We start from the raw sequence: 16,548 nt of genomic DNA, 5'->3' as shown, positions 1-16,548 counted from the left end.
AACGTAACTTAACCAAGGCCTAACTTCAGACTGACTTGAAAAACGTAACTTAACCAAGGCCTAACTTCAGAATGACTTGAAAAAAGAAAAGAAAAACGAATCTAAACTGTTTATAACATTACTAGAACCACAAGAACAATGATTATATCAGTGTGACTGAGCAAAGTTGTCAGTCTCTCTAAGGAACTTTTTAACATAGACACTGAATGGAAACTATAACAGAGACTGAATGAAATGAAAAACACAAAGACAAGGAAATAGCAATACGATAAGTACAGGGTCAAACACGTGACCTCAACGACCTTCAGAGCGTACTGAAGAAGAAAACAACAACGATAAACAACAACAATAAACAACAACGATAAACAACAACAATAAACAACAACGATAAACAACAACGATAAACAACAACGATAAACAACAACAATAAATAAATGTGGTACAAAAAAGTTTAAAACAGTTCAATGTAAAATGAAGATACATTTAAAAAAAAAAAGAACTTTATAACAAGGTATTTGTCCCAAATGACACCCTATCAGCCTATATAGTGCTATTATAGTATTATTATATTATATATATAGTATTTCTGGTCAGAAGTAGTGCACTACATAGGGAATAGTGTGCCATTTAGGATGCCAAGCAAAGGGATATATATATATACACACGGTGGCACATGTTAAGACACACGTAAACATTAAAACAGCAGAGGAGGAAGTGGAGCACAACACAACGCAACGCACCATAGAATGTGCTTAGATCATTGTAGTCAATGTCACCTCTAACATAGAGTTTAATAATATACTGAATATATATATATATATGCTGTAGTAACAAGGTTAGGAAGATCAGGCTCTTTTCATAGCAACAATCACCACCATCACTTCAATACACAAAGAGTACTATAGGGAACAGGGCTCTATCTGGGATGACACCTTACTAAGGGATGCTAGGTTAGGGAACAGGGCTTTATGACACCTTACTAAGAGATGCTTGGTTAGGGAACAGGGCTCTATCTGGGATGACACCTTACTAAGGGATGCTAGGTTAGGGAACAGGGCTTTATGACACCTTACTAAGAGATGCTTGGTTAGGGAACAGGGCTCTATCTGGGATGACACCTTACTAAGGGATGCTAGGTTAGGGAACAGGGCTCTATCTGGGATGACACCTTACTAAGGGATGCTAGGTTAGGGAACAGGGCTTTATGACACCTTACTAAGAGATGCTTGGTTAGGGAACAGGGCTCTATCTGGGATGACACCTTACTAAGGGATGCTAGGTTAGGGAACAGGGCTTTATGACACCTTACTAAGAGATGCTTGGTTAGGGAATAGGGCTCTATCTGGGATGACACCTTACTAAGGGATGCTAGGTTAGGGAACAGGGCTCTATGACACCTTACTAAGAGATGCTTGGTTAGGGAACAGGGCTCTATTTGGGATGACACCTTACTAAGGGACGCTTGGTTAGGGAACAGGGCTCTATTTGGAATGACACCTTACTAAGGGATGCTAGGTTAGGGAACAGGGCTCTATGACACCTTACTAAGGGATGCTAGGTTAGGGAACAGGGCTCTATCTGGGATGACACCTTACTAAGGGACGCTAGGTTAGGGAACAGGGCTCTATCTGGGATGACACCTTACTAAGGGACGCTAGGTTAGGGAACAGGGCTCTATGACACCTTACTAAGGGATGCTAGGTTAGGGAACAGGGCTCTATGACACCTTACTAAGAGATGCTTGGTTAGGGAACAGGGCTCTATGACACCTTACTAAGGGATGCTAGGTTAGGGAACAGGGCTCTATGACACCTTACTAAGAGATGCTTGGTTAGGGAACAGGGCTCTATGACACCTTACTAAGGGATGCTAGGTTAGGGAACAGGGCTCTATGACACCTTACTAAGAGATGCTTGGTTAGGGAACAGGGCTCTATGACACCTTACTAAGGGATGCTAGGTTAGGGATCAGGGCTCTATTTGGGATGACATTTTACTAACAGAGGTTTGGTTATAATGCTGTAAGAAAACTTACGTGAGGTACACTACAAAGAGGTGCAGAATAATGAACTGGTTTGGTTATAATATAAACATCCCTTATTTTTCAAAGAAATAAATCAAATATAATAAATATACATTTAAAAACAAAAGTAGGATAAATAAATGAAACTGTTTTTTTGGTTGAATCTGATGTTTCTTGTATTTGTTTTCCCTTGAACGTGCTGGCAGGAAGATGAAGGTTCTTCCCTGGTTTGTTTTCCCTTGAACGTGCTGGCAGGAAGATGAAGGTTCTTCCCTGGTTTGTTTTCCCTTGAACGTGCTGGCAGGAAGATGAAGGTTCTTCCCTGGTTTGTTTTCCCTTGAACGTGCTGGCAGGAAGATGAAGGTTCTTCCCTGGTTTGTGTGTTACTCTTATGCCCGATTCCCACATATAAGACCAAACCGAGTCAAACTGGCCTGGTGACACGTCCACCAAAGCTGCCTGAACCCTGCTGGAACCCTGCTGGAACCCTGCTTGAACCCTGCCTGAACCCTGCTGGAACCCTGCCTGAACCCTGCTGGGGACACTGCCTGAACCCTGCTGGGGACACTGCCTGAACCCTGCTGGGGACCCTGCTGGGACCCTGCCTGAACTCTGCCGGAACCCTGCTGGAACCCTGCTGGGGACCCTGCCTGAACTCTGCCGGAACCCTGCTGGAACCCTGCTGGGGACCCTGCCTGAACTCTGCCTGAACCCTGCTGGAACCCTGCTGGGGACCCTGCCTGAACCCTGCTGGAACCCTGCCTGAACCCTGCCTGAACCCTGCTGGAATCCTGCAACCCTGCCTGAACCCTGCTGGGGACCATGCTGGAACCCTGCCTGAACCCTGCCGGAACCCTGCCTGAACCCTGCTGGGGACCCTGCCGGAACCCTGCTGGGGACCCTGCCTGAACCCTGCTGGGGACCCTGCCTGAACCCTGCTGGGGACCCTGCCTGAACCCTGCTGGGGACCCTGCCTGAACCCTGCTGGGGACCCTGCCTGAACCCTGCTGGAACCCTGCTGGGGACCCTGCCTGAACCCTGTTGGGGACCCTGCCTGAACCCTGCTGGGGACCCTGCCTGAATGCTGCTGAAACCCTGCCGGAACCCTGCTGGGGACCCTGCTGGAACCCTGCCTGAACCCTGCTGGAATCCTGCTGGGGACCCTGCTGGGGACCCTGCCTGAACCCTGCCGGAACCCTGCCTGAACCCTGCTGGAACTCTGCTGGGGACCCTGCCTGAACCCTGCTGGAATCCTGCCTGTACCCTGCTGGGGACCCTGCCTGAACCCTGCTGGAATCCTGCTGGAACCCTGCTGGGGACCTTGCCTGAACCCTGCTGGAACCCTGCCTGAACCCTGCTGGAACCCTGCCGGAACCCTGCCTGAACCCTGCCGGAACCCTGCTGGAACGGACAATGTGAAGCGAGAAGAAAACCCGAACCAGAACGGTACAGTTTAGGTCAGCCCTATAAGTGTGTATGAAGACTAACTGGTATTCTTGCAATGCTACTGCTGAACTGTAGCACCCCCTTGTGGCACGTGGAAGCATGGCAACGTTCAGGTTTAGAAAGTGTAGTAACTATATACTGTATGTTGATAATAATACGAGCAAATGTAGGAAGACTGATCGGTGTAATTTATACTTCTTCAAGGTGAGAGTAAAATACCAGTTACTGAGGTGAGTAAGTCTGAATTTTATGGTGCTTAGCACAGGGGGTTGGTGGCACCTTAATTGGGGAGGACGGGCTCGTGGTAATGGCTGGAGTGGAATGGTATCAAATGCCCAGGTTTCCAGGTGTGGGGGCAGAGAATTCCCTGACCAGTCTCCAGACCCTAGCAGGTGTAGCTCCTCCCCTCACTCCACCCCCATGTCCAGTCTCCAGACCCTAGCAGGTGTAGCTCCTCCCCTCACTCCACCCCCATGTCCAGTCTCCAGACCCTAGCAGGTGTAGCTCCTCCCCTCACTCCACCCCCATGTCCAGTCTCCAGAACCTAGCAGGTGTAGCTCCTCCCCTCACTCCACCCCCATGTCCAGTCTCCAGAACCTAGCAGGTGTAGCTCCTCCCCTCACATGTCCAGTCTCCAGACCCTAGCAGGTGTAGCTCCTCCCCTAACTCCACCCCCGTGTCCAGTCTCCAGACCCTTGTAGGCGTGGCTCCCGTCCACGTGGGTGCAGCAGTGGGCGTGGCCCTAGTTCTGCTGCACCAGGCGTCGGTAGTGTGGCATGATGGCGCTCTCAGGCAGGTACAGAGCCATCTCCAGGGCAACAAGGATAGTGAACTCAAATGGGATCAACTCCCGCCGACTGATACGGAAACGCTCCTCTAATTTCTGCAGAGGAAGAGAAGAGGGAAGAGGAGGAAGAGACCGGTTAGGAAAGTTGTATCTCTACTATTGCCCGTACAGATCCTCCACAGGCTTTCCTTACACTAATACCTGACTTTTAACAACCTAATATGAGTAAATAGAATGAATATACACTTTATATACAAAAGTATGTGGACACCCCTTCAAATTAGTGGATTCGGCTAATTCATCCACACCTGTGACTAACAGGTGTATAAAAGTAGAGCAGACAGCCATGCAATCTCCATAGACAAACATTGGCAGTAGAATGGCCTTACTGAAGAGCTCAGTGACTTTCAATGTGGCACCGTCACAGGATGCCACCTTTCCAACAAGTGAGCTGCCCCGGTAAACTGTAAGTGCTGTTATTGTGAAGTGGAAACGTCTAGGAGCAACAACGGCTCAGCCGCAAAGTGGTAGGCCACACAAGCTAACAGAACGGGACCACCGACGAATCTGGGCTTGGCGGATGCCAGGGGAACGCTACCTGACCCAACGCATAGTGTCAACTGTAAAGTTTGGTGGAGGAGAAATAATGGTCTGTGGCTGTTTTTCATGGTTCAGGCCCCTTAGTTCCAGTGAAATCTTAACAATGACATTCTAGGCCAATTCTGTGCTTTGTGGCAACAGTTTGGGGAAGGCCCTTTCCTGTTTCAACATGACAATGCCCTCGTGCACAGAGCGAGGTCCATGCAGAAATGGTTTGTCGAGATTGGTGTGGAAGAACTTGACTGGTCTGCACAGAGCCCTGACCTCAACCCATCAAACACCTTTGGGATGAATTGGAATGCTGAATGACTACATAGCATACATAAAGCCTTTATATAGCCTACATAAAGCCTTTATATAGCCTACATAAAGCCTTCATATAGCCTACATAAAGCCTTCATATAGCCTACATAAAGCCATCATATAGCCTACATAAAGCCTTTATATAGCTTACATAAAGCCTTCATATAGCCTACATAAAGCCTTTATATAGCCTACATAAAGCCTTTATATAGCCTACATAAAGCCATCATATAGCCTACATAAAGCCATCATATAGCCTACATAAAGCCTTTATATAGCCTACATAAAGCCTTTATATAGCCTACATAAAGCCTTTATATAGCCTACATAAAGCCATCATATAGCCTACATAAAGCCTTTATATAGCCTACATAAAGCCTTTATATAGCCTACATAAAGCCTTTATATAGCCTACATAAAGGCATCATAACAATAACAATGACATAAAGGCATCATATAGCCTACATAAAGCCTTTATAGAGCCTACATAAAGCCTTTATATAGCCTACATAAAGCCTTTATATAGCCTACATAAAGGCATCATATAGCCTACATAAAGCCTTCATATAGCCTACATAAAGCCTTTATATAGCCTACATAAAGCCTTTATATAGCCTAGATAAAGCCTTTATATAGCCTACATAAAGCCTTTATATAGCCTACATAAAGCCTTTATATAGCCTACATAAAGGCATCATATAGCCTACATAAAGCCTTTATATAGCCTACATAAAGCCTTTATATAGCCTACATAAAGCCTTTATATAGCCTACATAAAGCCATCATATAGCCTACATAAAGCCTTTATATAGCCTACATAAAGCCTTTATATAGCCTACATAAAGCCATCATATAGCCTTTATATAGCCTACATAAAGCCTTTATATAGCCTACATAGATGGTTGACAAAGCATTTAGAGGTTTATGTAAAAGGACAATACATCTATGAGCTGCGTGACGTCCTGCTTCTTGAGGTCGCTGCTGATCTTAGCAGCGAGCAGCACACAGGCTCCAGAGACCAACTTCCTGTTGTGTTTGTTGAGTCGTCCCTGGAGGACCAGCTTCTCAAAGTAAACAAATGCCATCGCCACGGTGACCGCCTGCAGGCCGCAGTCGTCACCCACTGTACGCATCTCTCTCTTTAGACTGGAGGAGAGAGAGAGGGGGGGAAGAGAGAGAAAGGGGGAGAGAGAGAGGGGGAATAGAGAGAGGGGGAAGAGAGAGAGGGGGGGGAAGGGAAAAGGGGGGAGAGAGAGAGAGAGAGGGAAGAGAGAGGGAAGAGGGGGAGAGGGGGAATGTGGGAAGAGAGGGGGGTGGGGGAGGTGTTAGAATTAGAGTAAGACAAAGCATACTGAACCTCTATCGACATGACCACACACACACACACACACACACACACACACACACACACACACACACACACACACACACACACACACACACACACACACACACACACACACACACACACACACACACACACACACACACACACACACACACACACACACACACACACACACACACACACACTCTACAGTAGTATACCTCCTGATCTTGCTGAGAGTCAGCTTGACTTGAGGAAACTTCTCTTTAAAAGTCTCGTTCATGTCCTTTTTCAGATCAGACGGCTTCACGTACTCTATCACTGTCGTCTAGAGGGGAGAGGGAGGGGGGGAGAGAGAGGGAGAGGAGAGAGAGAGAGAGAGAGAGAGAGAGAATATTTTACTTCTGTATAGTGTTTTTTGGTTTGCACAATGACAAGGAGGTCCATAAATGACATCTAATAATGATGTCTTTGCATGAATTGGCTCCTGTTCTGTACACTGTGTATAGTAGTAAAATAAACCTGTACATGCTGATACATATATATCTACAGTATACACAGGGTACCATTCCACAGAGTCTGGTATCACAGCCCTTAGCCGTGGTATATTGGCCATATATCACAAACCCCTGATGTGACTTACTGCTGTTATAAACTGGTTACCGACGTAATCAGAGCACATGGTACGTGGTCCGCCATACCACGGCTGTCAGCCAATCAGCATTCAGGGCTGGAACCACCCAGTTTATAATTGGCCTCTCTGATAGGTTATGACTCTGTGCATTGAGACTCTCTGATAGGTCATGACTCTGTGTAGTGAGACTCTCTGATAGGTCATGGCTCGGTGTATTGAGACTCTGATAGGTCATGACTCTGTGCATTGAGACTCTCTGATAGGTCATGACTCTGTGTAGTGAGACTCTCTGATAGGTCATGACTCTGCATTGAGACTCTCTGATATCACATACACATATTTAACAGATGTTATTGCAGGTGTAGCGAAATGCTTGTGTTTTGAGCTCCAACAGTGCAGTAATATCTAACAATTCACAACAATACAAACTAATCTAACAGTGAAATAGGAAGGGAGTGGAGACTAACAATGCAGCTAAATACCTCCTCCTCCCCATCTCTCCCTCCCCATCTCTCCTCCTCCCCATCTCTCCTCCTCCCCATCTCTCCTCCTCCCCATCTCTCCCTCCCCATCTCTCCCTCCCCATCTCTCCTCCTCCCCATCTCTCATTCTCTCTCTCCTCCTCCCCATCTCTCATTTTCCCCATCTCTCCTCCTCCCCATCTCTCCTCCTCCCCATCTCTCATTCTCTCTCCTCCTCCCCATCTCTCCTCCTCCCCATCCTCCTCCCCATCTCTCCTCCTCCCCATCTCTCATCCTCCCCATCTCTCCTCCTCCCCATCTCTCATTCTCTCTCCTCCTCCCCATCTCTCATCCTCCCCATCTCTCCTCCTCCCCATCTCTCCTCTCTCTCCTCCTCCCCATCTCTCCTCCTCCCCATCTCTCCTCCTCCCCATCTCTCATTCTCTCTCCTCCTCCCCATCTCTCCTCCTCCCCATCTCTCCTCCTCCCCATCTCTCCTCCTCCCCATCTCTCATTCTCTCTCCTCCTCCCCATCTCTCCTCCTCCCCATCTCTCCTCCTCCCCATCTCCTCCTCCCCATCTCTCATTCCCTCTCCTCCTCCCCATCTCTCATTCTCTCTCCTCCTCCCCATCTCTCATTCTCCTCCTCCTCCCCATCTCTCATTCTCTCTCTCCTCCTCCCCATCTCTCCTCCTCTCTCTCTCTCCATCCCCATTCTCTCCTCCTCTCTCCCCATCTCTCCTCCTCCCCATCTCTCATTCTCTCTCTCCTCCTCCCCATCTCTCATTTTCCCCATCTCTCCTCCTCCCCATCTCTCCTCCTCCCCATCTCTCATTCTCTCTCCTCCTCCCCATCTCTCCTCCTCCCCATCTCTCCTCCTCCCCATCTCTCCTCCTCCCCATCTCTCATCCTCCCCATCTCCTCCTCCCCATCTCTCATTCTCTCTCCTCCTCCCCATCTCTCATCCTCCCCATCTCTCCTCCTCCCCATCTCTCCTCCTCTCTCCTCCTCCCCATCTCTCCTCCTCCCCATCTCTCCTCCTCCCCATCTCTCATTCTCTCTCCTCCTCCCCATCTCTCCTCCTCCCCATCTCTCCTCCTCCCCATCTCTCCTCCTCCCCATCTCTCATTCTCTCTCCTCCTCCCCATCTCTCCTCCTCCCCATCTCTCCTCCTCCCCATCTCTCCTCCTCCCCATCTCTCATTCCCTCTCCTCCTCCCCATCTCTCATTCTCTCTCCTCCTCCCCATCTCTCATTCTCTCTCCTCCTCCCCATCTCTCATTCTCTCTCTCCTCCTCCCCATCTCTCCTCCTCTCTCTCTCTCCATCTCTCATTCTCTCCTCCTCTCTCTCTCCCCATCTCTCCTCCTCCCCATCTCTCATTCTCTCTCCTCCTCCCCATCTCTCATTCCCTCTCCTCCTCCCCATCTCTCCTCCTCCCCAGCTCTCCCCATCTCTCCTCCTCCCCATCTCTCATTCTCTCTCCTCCTCCCCATCTCTCATTCTCTCTCCTCCTCCCCATCTCTCATTCCCTCTCCTCCTCCCCATCTCTCCTCCTCCCCAGCTCTCCCCATCTCTCCTCCTCCCCATCTCTCATTCTCTCTCCTCCTCCCCATCTCTCATTCCCTCTCCTCCTCCCCATCTCTCCTCCTCCCCAGCTCTCCCCATCTCTCCTCCTCCCCATCTCTCATTCTCTCTCCTCCTCCCCATCTCTCATTCCCTCTCCTCCTCCCCATCTCTCATTCCCTCTCTCCTCCTCCCCATCTCTCATTCCCTCTCTCCTCCTCCCCAGCTCTCATTCTCTCTCCTCCTCCCCATCTCTCATTCTCCCCATCTCTCATTCTCTCTCTCCCCATCTCTCATTCTCTCTCTCCCCAGCTCTCATTCTCTCTCTCCCCATCTCTCATTCTCTCTCTCCCCATCTCTCATTCTCTCTCTTCCCTCCAGCTCTCATTCTCTCTCTCCCCATCTCTCATTCTCTCTCCCCATCTCTCATTCCCTCTCCTCCTCCCCATCTCTCATTCCCTCTCCTCCTCCCCATCTCTCATTCCCTCTCTCCTCCTCCCCATCTCTCATTCTCTCTCCTCCTCCCCATCTCTCATTCCCTCTCCTCCTCCCCATCTCTCATTCCCTCTCTCCTCCTCCCCATCTCTCATTCCCTCTCTCCTCCTCCCCATCTCTCATTCCCTCTCTCCTCCTCCCCAGCTCTCATTCTCTCTCCTCCTCCCCATCTCTCATTCTCCCCATCTCTCATTCTCTCTCTCCCCATCTCTCATTCTCTCTCTCCCCAGCTCTCATTCTCTCTCTCCCCATCTCTCATTCTCTCTCTCCCCATCTCTCATTCTCTCTCTTCCCTCCAGCTCTCATTCTCTCTCCCCATCTCTCATTCTCTCTCCCCATCTCTCATTCTCTCTCCCCAGCTCTCATTCTCTCTCCTCCCTCCAGCTCTCATTCTCTCTCCTCCCTCCAGCTCTCATTCTCTCTCCTCCCTCCAGCTCTCATTCTCTCTCCTCCCTCCAGCTCTCATTCTCTCTCCTCCCTCCAGCTCTCATTCTCTCTCCTCCCTCATCTCTCTCTCTCCATCCACCCCCATCTCTCTCTCTCCATCCACCCCCATCTCTCACTCTCCATCCACCCCCATCTCTCTCTCTCCATCCACCCCCCATCTCTCTCTCTCACCGTGTATAAGGTGAAAATAAGGTGTGTGTCACGCCCTGACCTTAGTTATCCTCGTTTTCTTTATTATTTCTTTAGGTCAGGGTGTGGACGAGGGTGGTTTCTATTGTCTAGGGGTTTTTCTAGTCTAGGGCTTTTTGTATTGTCTAGGGACAATACAAGGGTGGTTTGTATTGTCTAGGGTTTTTGGGATGTTTATGGGGTTTTTCCCTAGTCGAGGAGTTTATATGTCTATGGTTGTCTAGATTGAGAACCAATCAGAGGCAGCTGTTTATCGTTGTCTCCGATTGGGAACCATATTTAGGTAGCCATATTCCTTGGTTATTTTGTGGGTTGTTATGTCTATGTGTAGTTGCATGTCAGCACTTGTGTTTCAGGCTTCACGTTTGTTTTGTTATTTTGTTAGTTTTAAGTGTTCTTCGTTTTAATAAAAGTAAAAGAAATGTAAAAAAAATAAAAAATAATAAAATAATGTATTCATCTCGCGCTGCGCCTTGGTCTCATCGTCATGACGAACGTGACAGTGTGTGTGTCTCTCTCTTTCTCTCTCACCATGTATGAAGCGAAGATCAGGACTCTCTTGTGTTTCCCACAAGGCCACTGGGGGTCACTCAGAAGGTTGGGGTCATAGTCTAATGCCTCATCCACACCTGGAGAGGACAGAAACGTACAAGTAGATACATAAAACATTCATACACAGTGGTTACACTCAAAATATACTAATTGATAAAAAAACAAAACATTTTTCAATAAAAAAAAATAAAAAAAAAGTATAATCTTTGTAAATGATATCATAAAGAGGACTGGCGGAGTTATGTTGCAAATGTAGCTAACACAAATATATAGAAACGTCTGCTCTACCCAAAGTTACAACCAAATAATTACAGCATGGGTCTCTGGGTCAGAAGGACCAGGTTCACCTCTCTGGGTCTATCTGCTGGCCAGAGGGAAGAGACAGGACAGCAGTCCCAGAGGGAAGAGACAGGACAGCAGTCCCAGGGGGAAGAGACAGGACCGCAGTCCCAGAGGGAAGAGACAGGACCGCAGTCCCAGGGGGAAAGAGACAGGACAGCAGTCCCAGGGGGAAGAGACAGGACAGCAGTCCCAGGGGGAAGAGACAGGACAGCAGTCCCAGGGGGAAAGAGACAGGACAGCAGTCCCAGGGGGGAAGAGACAGGACAGCAGTCCCAGGGGGAAGAGACAGGACAGCAGTCCCAGGGGGAAGAGACAGGACAGCAGTCCCAGGGGGAAGAGACAGGACAGCAGTCCCAGGGGGAAGAGACAGGACAGCAGTCCCAGGGGGAAGAGACAGCACAGCAGTCCCAGGGGGAAGAGACAGGACAGCAGTCCCCGGGGGAAAGAGACAGGACAGCAGTCCCAGGGGGAAAGAGACAGGACACCAGTTCCAGGGGGAAGAGACAGGACAGCAGTCCCAGGGGGAAGAGACAGGACAGCAGTCCCAGAGGGAAGAGACTAAGAGACACTACGCCTAAGTGCGTCACAAGATGTTTCTCCAACTTGATTAGAGTCCACCTGTGGTGAATTCAATTGATTGGACATGATTTGGAAAAGCACACACCTGTCTATATAAGGTCCCACAGTTGACAGTGCATGTCAGAGCAAAAACAAAGCCATGAGGTCAAAGTAATTGTCCGTAGAGCTCCAAGACAGGATTGTGTCGAGGCACAGATCTGGGGAAGGGTACCAAAACATTTCTGCAGCATTAAAGTTCCCCAGGAACACAGTGGCCTCCATCATTCTTAAATGGAAGAAGTTTGTAACCACCAATACTCTTTTTAGAGCTGGCCACCTGGCCAAACTGAGCAATCGGGGGAGAATGGCCTTGGTCAGGGAGGTGACCAAGAACCCGAGGGTCACTCTGACAGAGCTATAGAGTTCCTCTGTGGAGATCTTCCAGAAGGACAACCATCTCTGCAGCACTCCACCAATCAGGCCTATATGGTAGAGTGGCCAGACACAAACCATTCCTCAGTAAAAGGCACATGACAGACCACTTGTAGAAACAAGATTCTCTGGTCTGATGAAACTAAGATTTAACTCTTTGGCTCGAATGCGAAGAGTCACGTCTGGAAGAAACATGGCACCATCCCTAAGGTGAAGCATGGTGGTGGCAGCATCATGTTGTGGGGATGTTTTTTCAGCAGCAGGGACTGGGAGACTAGTCAGGATCGAGGCAAAGATGAAAGGAGCAAAGTACAGAGACATCCTTGATGAAAACCTGCTCCAGAGCGCTCAGGACCTCAGACTGGGGCGAAGGTTCTCCTACCAACAGGACAACGACCCAAAGCGCACAGCCAAGACAACGCAGGAGTGGCATCAGTACAAGTTTCTGAATGTCCTTGAGTGGCCCAGCCAGAGCCTGGACTTGAACCCGATCGAACATCTCTGGAGAGACCTGAAAACAGCTGTGCAGCGACACTCCCTGTCCAACCTGACAGAACTTGAGAGGATCTGCAGAGAAGAATGGGAAAAACTCCCCAAATACAGGTGTGCCAAGTTTGTAGCGTCATACTAAAGAAGACTCAAGGCTGTAATCACTGCCAAAGGTGCTTCAACAAAGTACTGAGTAAAAGGTCTGAATACTTATGTAAATGTCATATTTCCGTTTTTATTTATTTGATGAATTAGCAAACATGTCTAAAAACCTGTTTTTGTTTTGTCATTATGGGGTATTGTGATGTCATTATGGGGTATTGTGATGTCATTATGGGGTATAGTGATGTCATTATGGGGTATAGTGATGTCATTATGGTGTATAGTGATGTCATTATGGGGTATAGTGATGTCATTATGGGGTATTGTGATGTCATTATGGGGTATTGTGATGTCATTATGGGGTATTGTGATGTCATTACGGGGTATTGTGATGTCATTACGGGGTATTGTGATGTCATTACGGGGTATTGTGATGTCATTACGGGGTATTGTGATGTCATTACGGGGTATTGTGATGTCATTACGGGGTATAGTGATGTCATTACGGGGTATAGTGATGTCATTACGGTGTATTGTGATGTCATTACGGGGTATAGTGATGTCATTACGGTGTATTGTGATGTCATTACGGTGTATTGTGATGTCATTACGGGGTATTGTGATGTCATTACGGGGTATTGTGATGTCATTACGGGGTATAGTGATGTCATTACGGGGTATTGTGATGTCATTACGGGGTATAGTGATGTCATTACGGGGTATAGTGATGTCATTACGGTGTATTGTGATGTCATTACGGTGTATTGTGATGTCATTACGGGGTATTGTGATGTCATTATGGGGTATTGTGATGTCATTATGGGGTATTGTGATGTCATTATGGGGTATTGTGTGTAGATTGATGAGGGACATTTATTTTTTCAGAATAAGGCTGTAACGTAACAAAATGTGGAAATAGCCAAGGGGTCTGAATACTTTTTCGATGGCTCTGTATAATTACCCTGTATATTAGTATTACTGTCTCTGAAGCTTCAGTAAACAGAGCTGCTGCTCCACAGGACAGCACATCAAGGCAGAGCACCACAGACAGACCCACAGTATACCCGTTCATATCCCTGTGGACAGCATGTGCACTCAGTCCACTACATGGTAATAGCTCCCTCTAATGGACTAAGAATTTTCACCTTATTACAACCTGATTAAATAAATATTAAAAATTCCATTCCCACGTTGGGAGTTAAGGTGTCGTTTTGGGGTTCTTACCCAGATCCAGTCCCACGTTGCAGTTTAGCCTGGTTGGGGTGTAGTTTCTGGGGTTACTGTTCCGGGTCACCTGGTTGAGGGGCACCTGGAGGGTAATGTCCACCGAGGGGGTCTTCTGACGGACCAGGGCGTTGGTCGGGTACAGAAACTGGGCATATGACACCGTCTATGGAGGAAGATCAATCAACCAGTCAGTAAATAAACCAATCAATCAATCAATTACAGTGCCTTGCAAAAGTATTCATCCCCCTTGGCATTTTTCCTATTTTGTTGCACAGCTCTGACACAGCCAGCTACAGAGCAACCACAGCGCTGATACGGCCGGCTACAGAGCAACCACAGCGCTGACACGGCCGGCTACAGAGCAACCACAGCGCTGACACGGCCAGCTACAGAGCAACCACAGCGCTGACACGGCCAGCTACAGAGCAACCACAGCCCTGACACGGCCAGCTACAGAGCAACCACAGCGCTGACACGGCCAGCTACAGAGCAACCACAGCGCTGACACGGCCAGCTACAGAGCAACCACAGCACTGACACGGCCAGCTACAGAGCAACCACAGCACTGACACGGCCAGCTACAGAGCAACCACAGCGCTGACACGGCCAGCTACAGAGCAACCACAGCGCTGACACGGCCGGCTACAGAGCAACCACAGCGCTGACACGGCCAGCTACAGAGCAACCACAGCGCTGACACGGCCAGCTACAGAGCAACCACAGCGCTGACACGGCCAGCTACAGAGCAACCACAGCGCTGACACGGCCAGCTACAGAGCAACCACAGCTCTGACACAGCCAGCTACAGAGCAACCACAGCTCTGACACAGCCAGCTACAGAGCAACCACAGCGCTGACACGGCCAGCTACAGAGCAACCACAGCGCTGACACGGCCAGCTACAGAGCAACCACAGCGCTGACACGGCCAGCTACAGAGCAACCACAGCTCTGACACAGCCAGCTACAGAGCAACCACAGCGCTGACACGGCCAGCTACAGAGCAACCACAGCGCTGACACGGCCAGCTACAGAGCAACCACAGCGCTGACACAGCCAGCTACAGAGCAACCACAGCGCTGACACGGCCAGCTACAGAGCAACCACAGCGCTGATACGGCCGGCTACAGAGCAACCACAGCGCTGACACGGCCGGCTACAGAGCAACCACAGCGCTGACACGGCCGGCTACAGAGCAACCACAGCGCTGACACGGCCGGCTACAGAGCAACCACAGCGCTGACACGGCCGGCTACAGAGCAACCACAGCGCTGATACGGCCGGCTACAGAGCAACCACAGCGCTGACACGGCCGGCTAAAGAGCAACCACAGCGCTGACACGGCCGGCTACAGAGCAACCACAGCGCTGACACGGCCAGCTACAGAGCAACCACAGCGCTGACATGGCCGGCTACAGAGCAACCACAGCGCTGACATGGCCGGCTACAGAGCAACCACAGCTGAACCGTCATCCAACTCAGAATTGTAAATCCAGCCTCTTTCTAGAGGTGCGACCTGAAGATCAATGACGTCATCATGATTCAACTCCCCCCTAACAGCTTTATGTAGGCCCTAACAGCTTTATGTAGGCCCTAACAGCTTTATGTAGGCCCTAACAGCTTTATGTAGGCCCTAACAGCTTTATGTAGGCCCTAACAGCTTTATGTAGGCCCTAACAGCTTTATGTAGGCCCTAACAGATTGTGGGCACCGCTTGTCTCCGTTATAGTGCAATTCATGTATTGTTTAGTGTTGTGTTGTGTTGTGTAGTGGCTGTGCAGGCATGTATCCCATTTAATTTGTTGATTTGCCCTACCAAGATTTACATGCTAAAATCTCCACTAAATTACAAGCCTGGTTCTAAAAGCGCCGGTAGTGTTCAGTGATTCAAAGTGGAACCGACAGCGTTTTAACTACGTTACAGATATGAAACAGACAATCAGTCAAAAATATCAAATTCCGGAGCCTCCCGAGTGGCGCAGCGGTCTAAGGCACTGCAAGGAGCCTAACATTAGCTCGATAGCTAGGTAGCTAGCTGCTAGGAGGATGTCATGTCATTGGAGGAGTGACTGACCTTCCCCCCCCTCCTATTGTTTTTCATTGGCTACACAGCTAGAGATGCAGGTGTCATTTGGTTTTAGCTAGCAAAAATGTGAATCACTTTGCTAGCTAGCTATGCTAAACTTGAACGACTGTTATCCAGCTTATCTACCCGTTGAATATGACCGATTGTCAGTAAACTGACAGCAACACAAAAAAAAGTAATCGTTAGTCAAGAATGTTCTAGATAACATGGTAACATCCTAACCAGCTCTGCTACGGAGAGTAAAATGGTCAGAGTGAGGTGTTCTCTCATTTGTGTTTAGAAGTAGCTAGTTTGATGAAAATAAAATGACATGAGCAGGTTTTACTGAGATTTTCATGTTGCTGAAACACTATCAGTTCCACTTTAAACAAATCTCTGTGTCTTAATTCAAACTGTACAGTATTTATGTCCTAATGACTGTGGAACATTTTGCACTTACAATAGAAGATGCATCATAAAGAACAACATTGACATGTTTTCTTTCAGC

General features: G+C 48.7%; 1 protein-coding gene across 1 annotated transcript in view; it reads right to left on the bottom strand.

The window, feature by feature from the left end:
- Nucleotides 1-3,316: 3,316 nt before the first annotated feature.
- The window catches only part of LOC124032396 (CDK5 and ABL1 enzyme substrate 2-like), a 54,369-nt gene continuing 41,137 nt past the window's right edge, over nt 3,317-16,548 (bottom strand). The window contains exons 5-9 of the mRNA XM_046344770.1: nt 13,975-14,140; nt 10,807-10,904; nt 6,707-6,813; nt 6,100-6,304; nt 3,317-4,351 (exon numbers count right to left, since the gene is read on the bottom strand). Coding sequence (XP_046200726.1) covers nt 4,211-4,351; nt 6,100-6,304; nt 6,707-6,813; nt 10,807-10,904; nt 13,975-14,140 — 717 coding nt within the window. The 3' untranslated portion in view covers nt 3,317-4,210. The remainder of the gene's footprint in view (nt 4,352-6,099; nt 6,305-6,706; nt 6,814-10,806; nt 10,905-13,974; nt 14,141-16,548) is intronic.

This window comes from Oncorhynchus gorbuscha, linkage group LG03 (assembly GCF_021184085.1).
Source record: "Oncorhynchus gorbuscha isolate QuinsamMale2020 ecotype Even-year linkage group LG03, OgorEven_v1.0, whole genome shotgun sequence".
Taxonomy (NCBI): Eukaryota; Metazoa; Chordata; class Actinopteri; order Salmoniformes; family Salmonidae; genus Oncorhynchus; species Oncorhynchus gorbuscha.
This window is presented reverse-complemented; position numbering and strand designations above follow the sequence as displayed.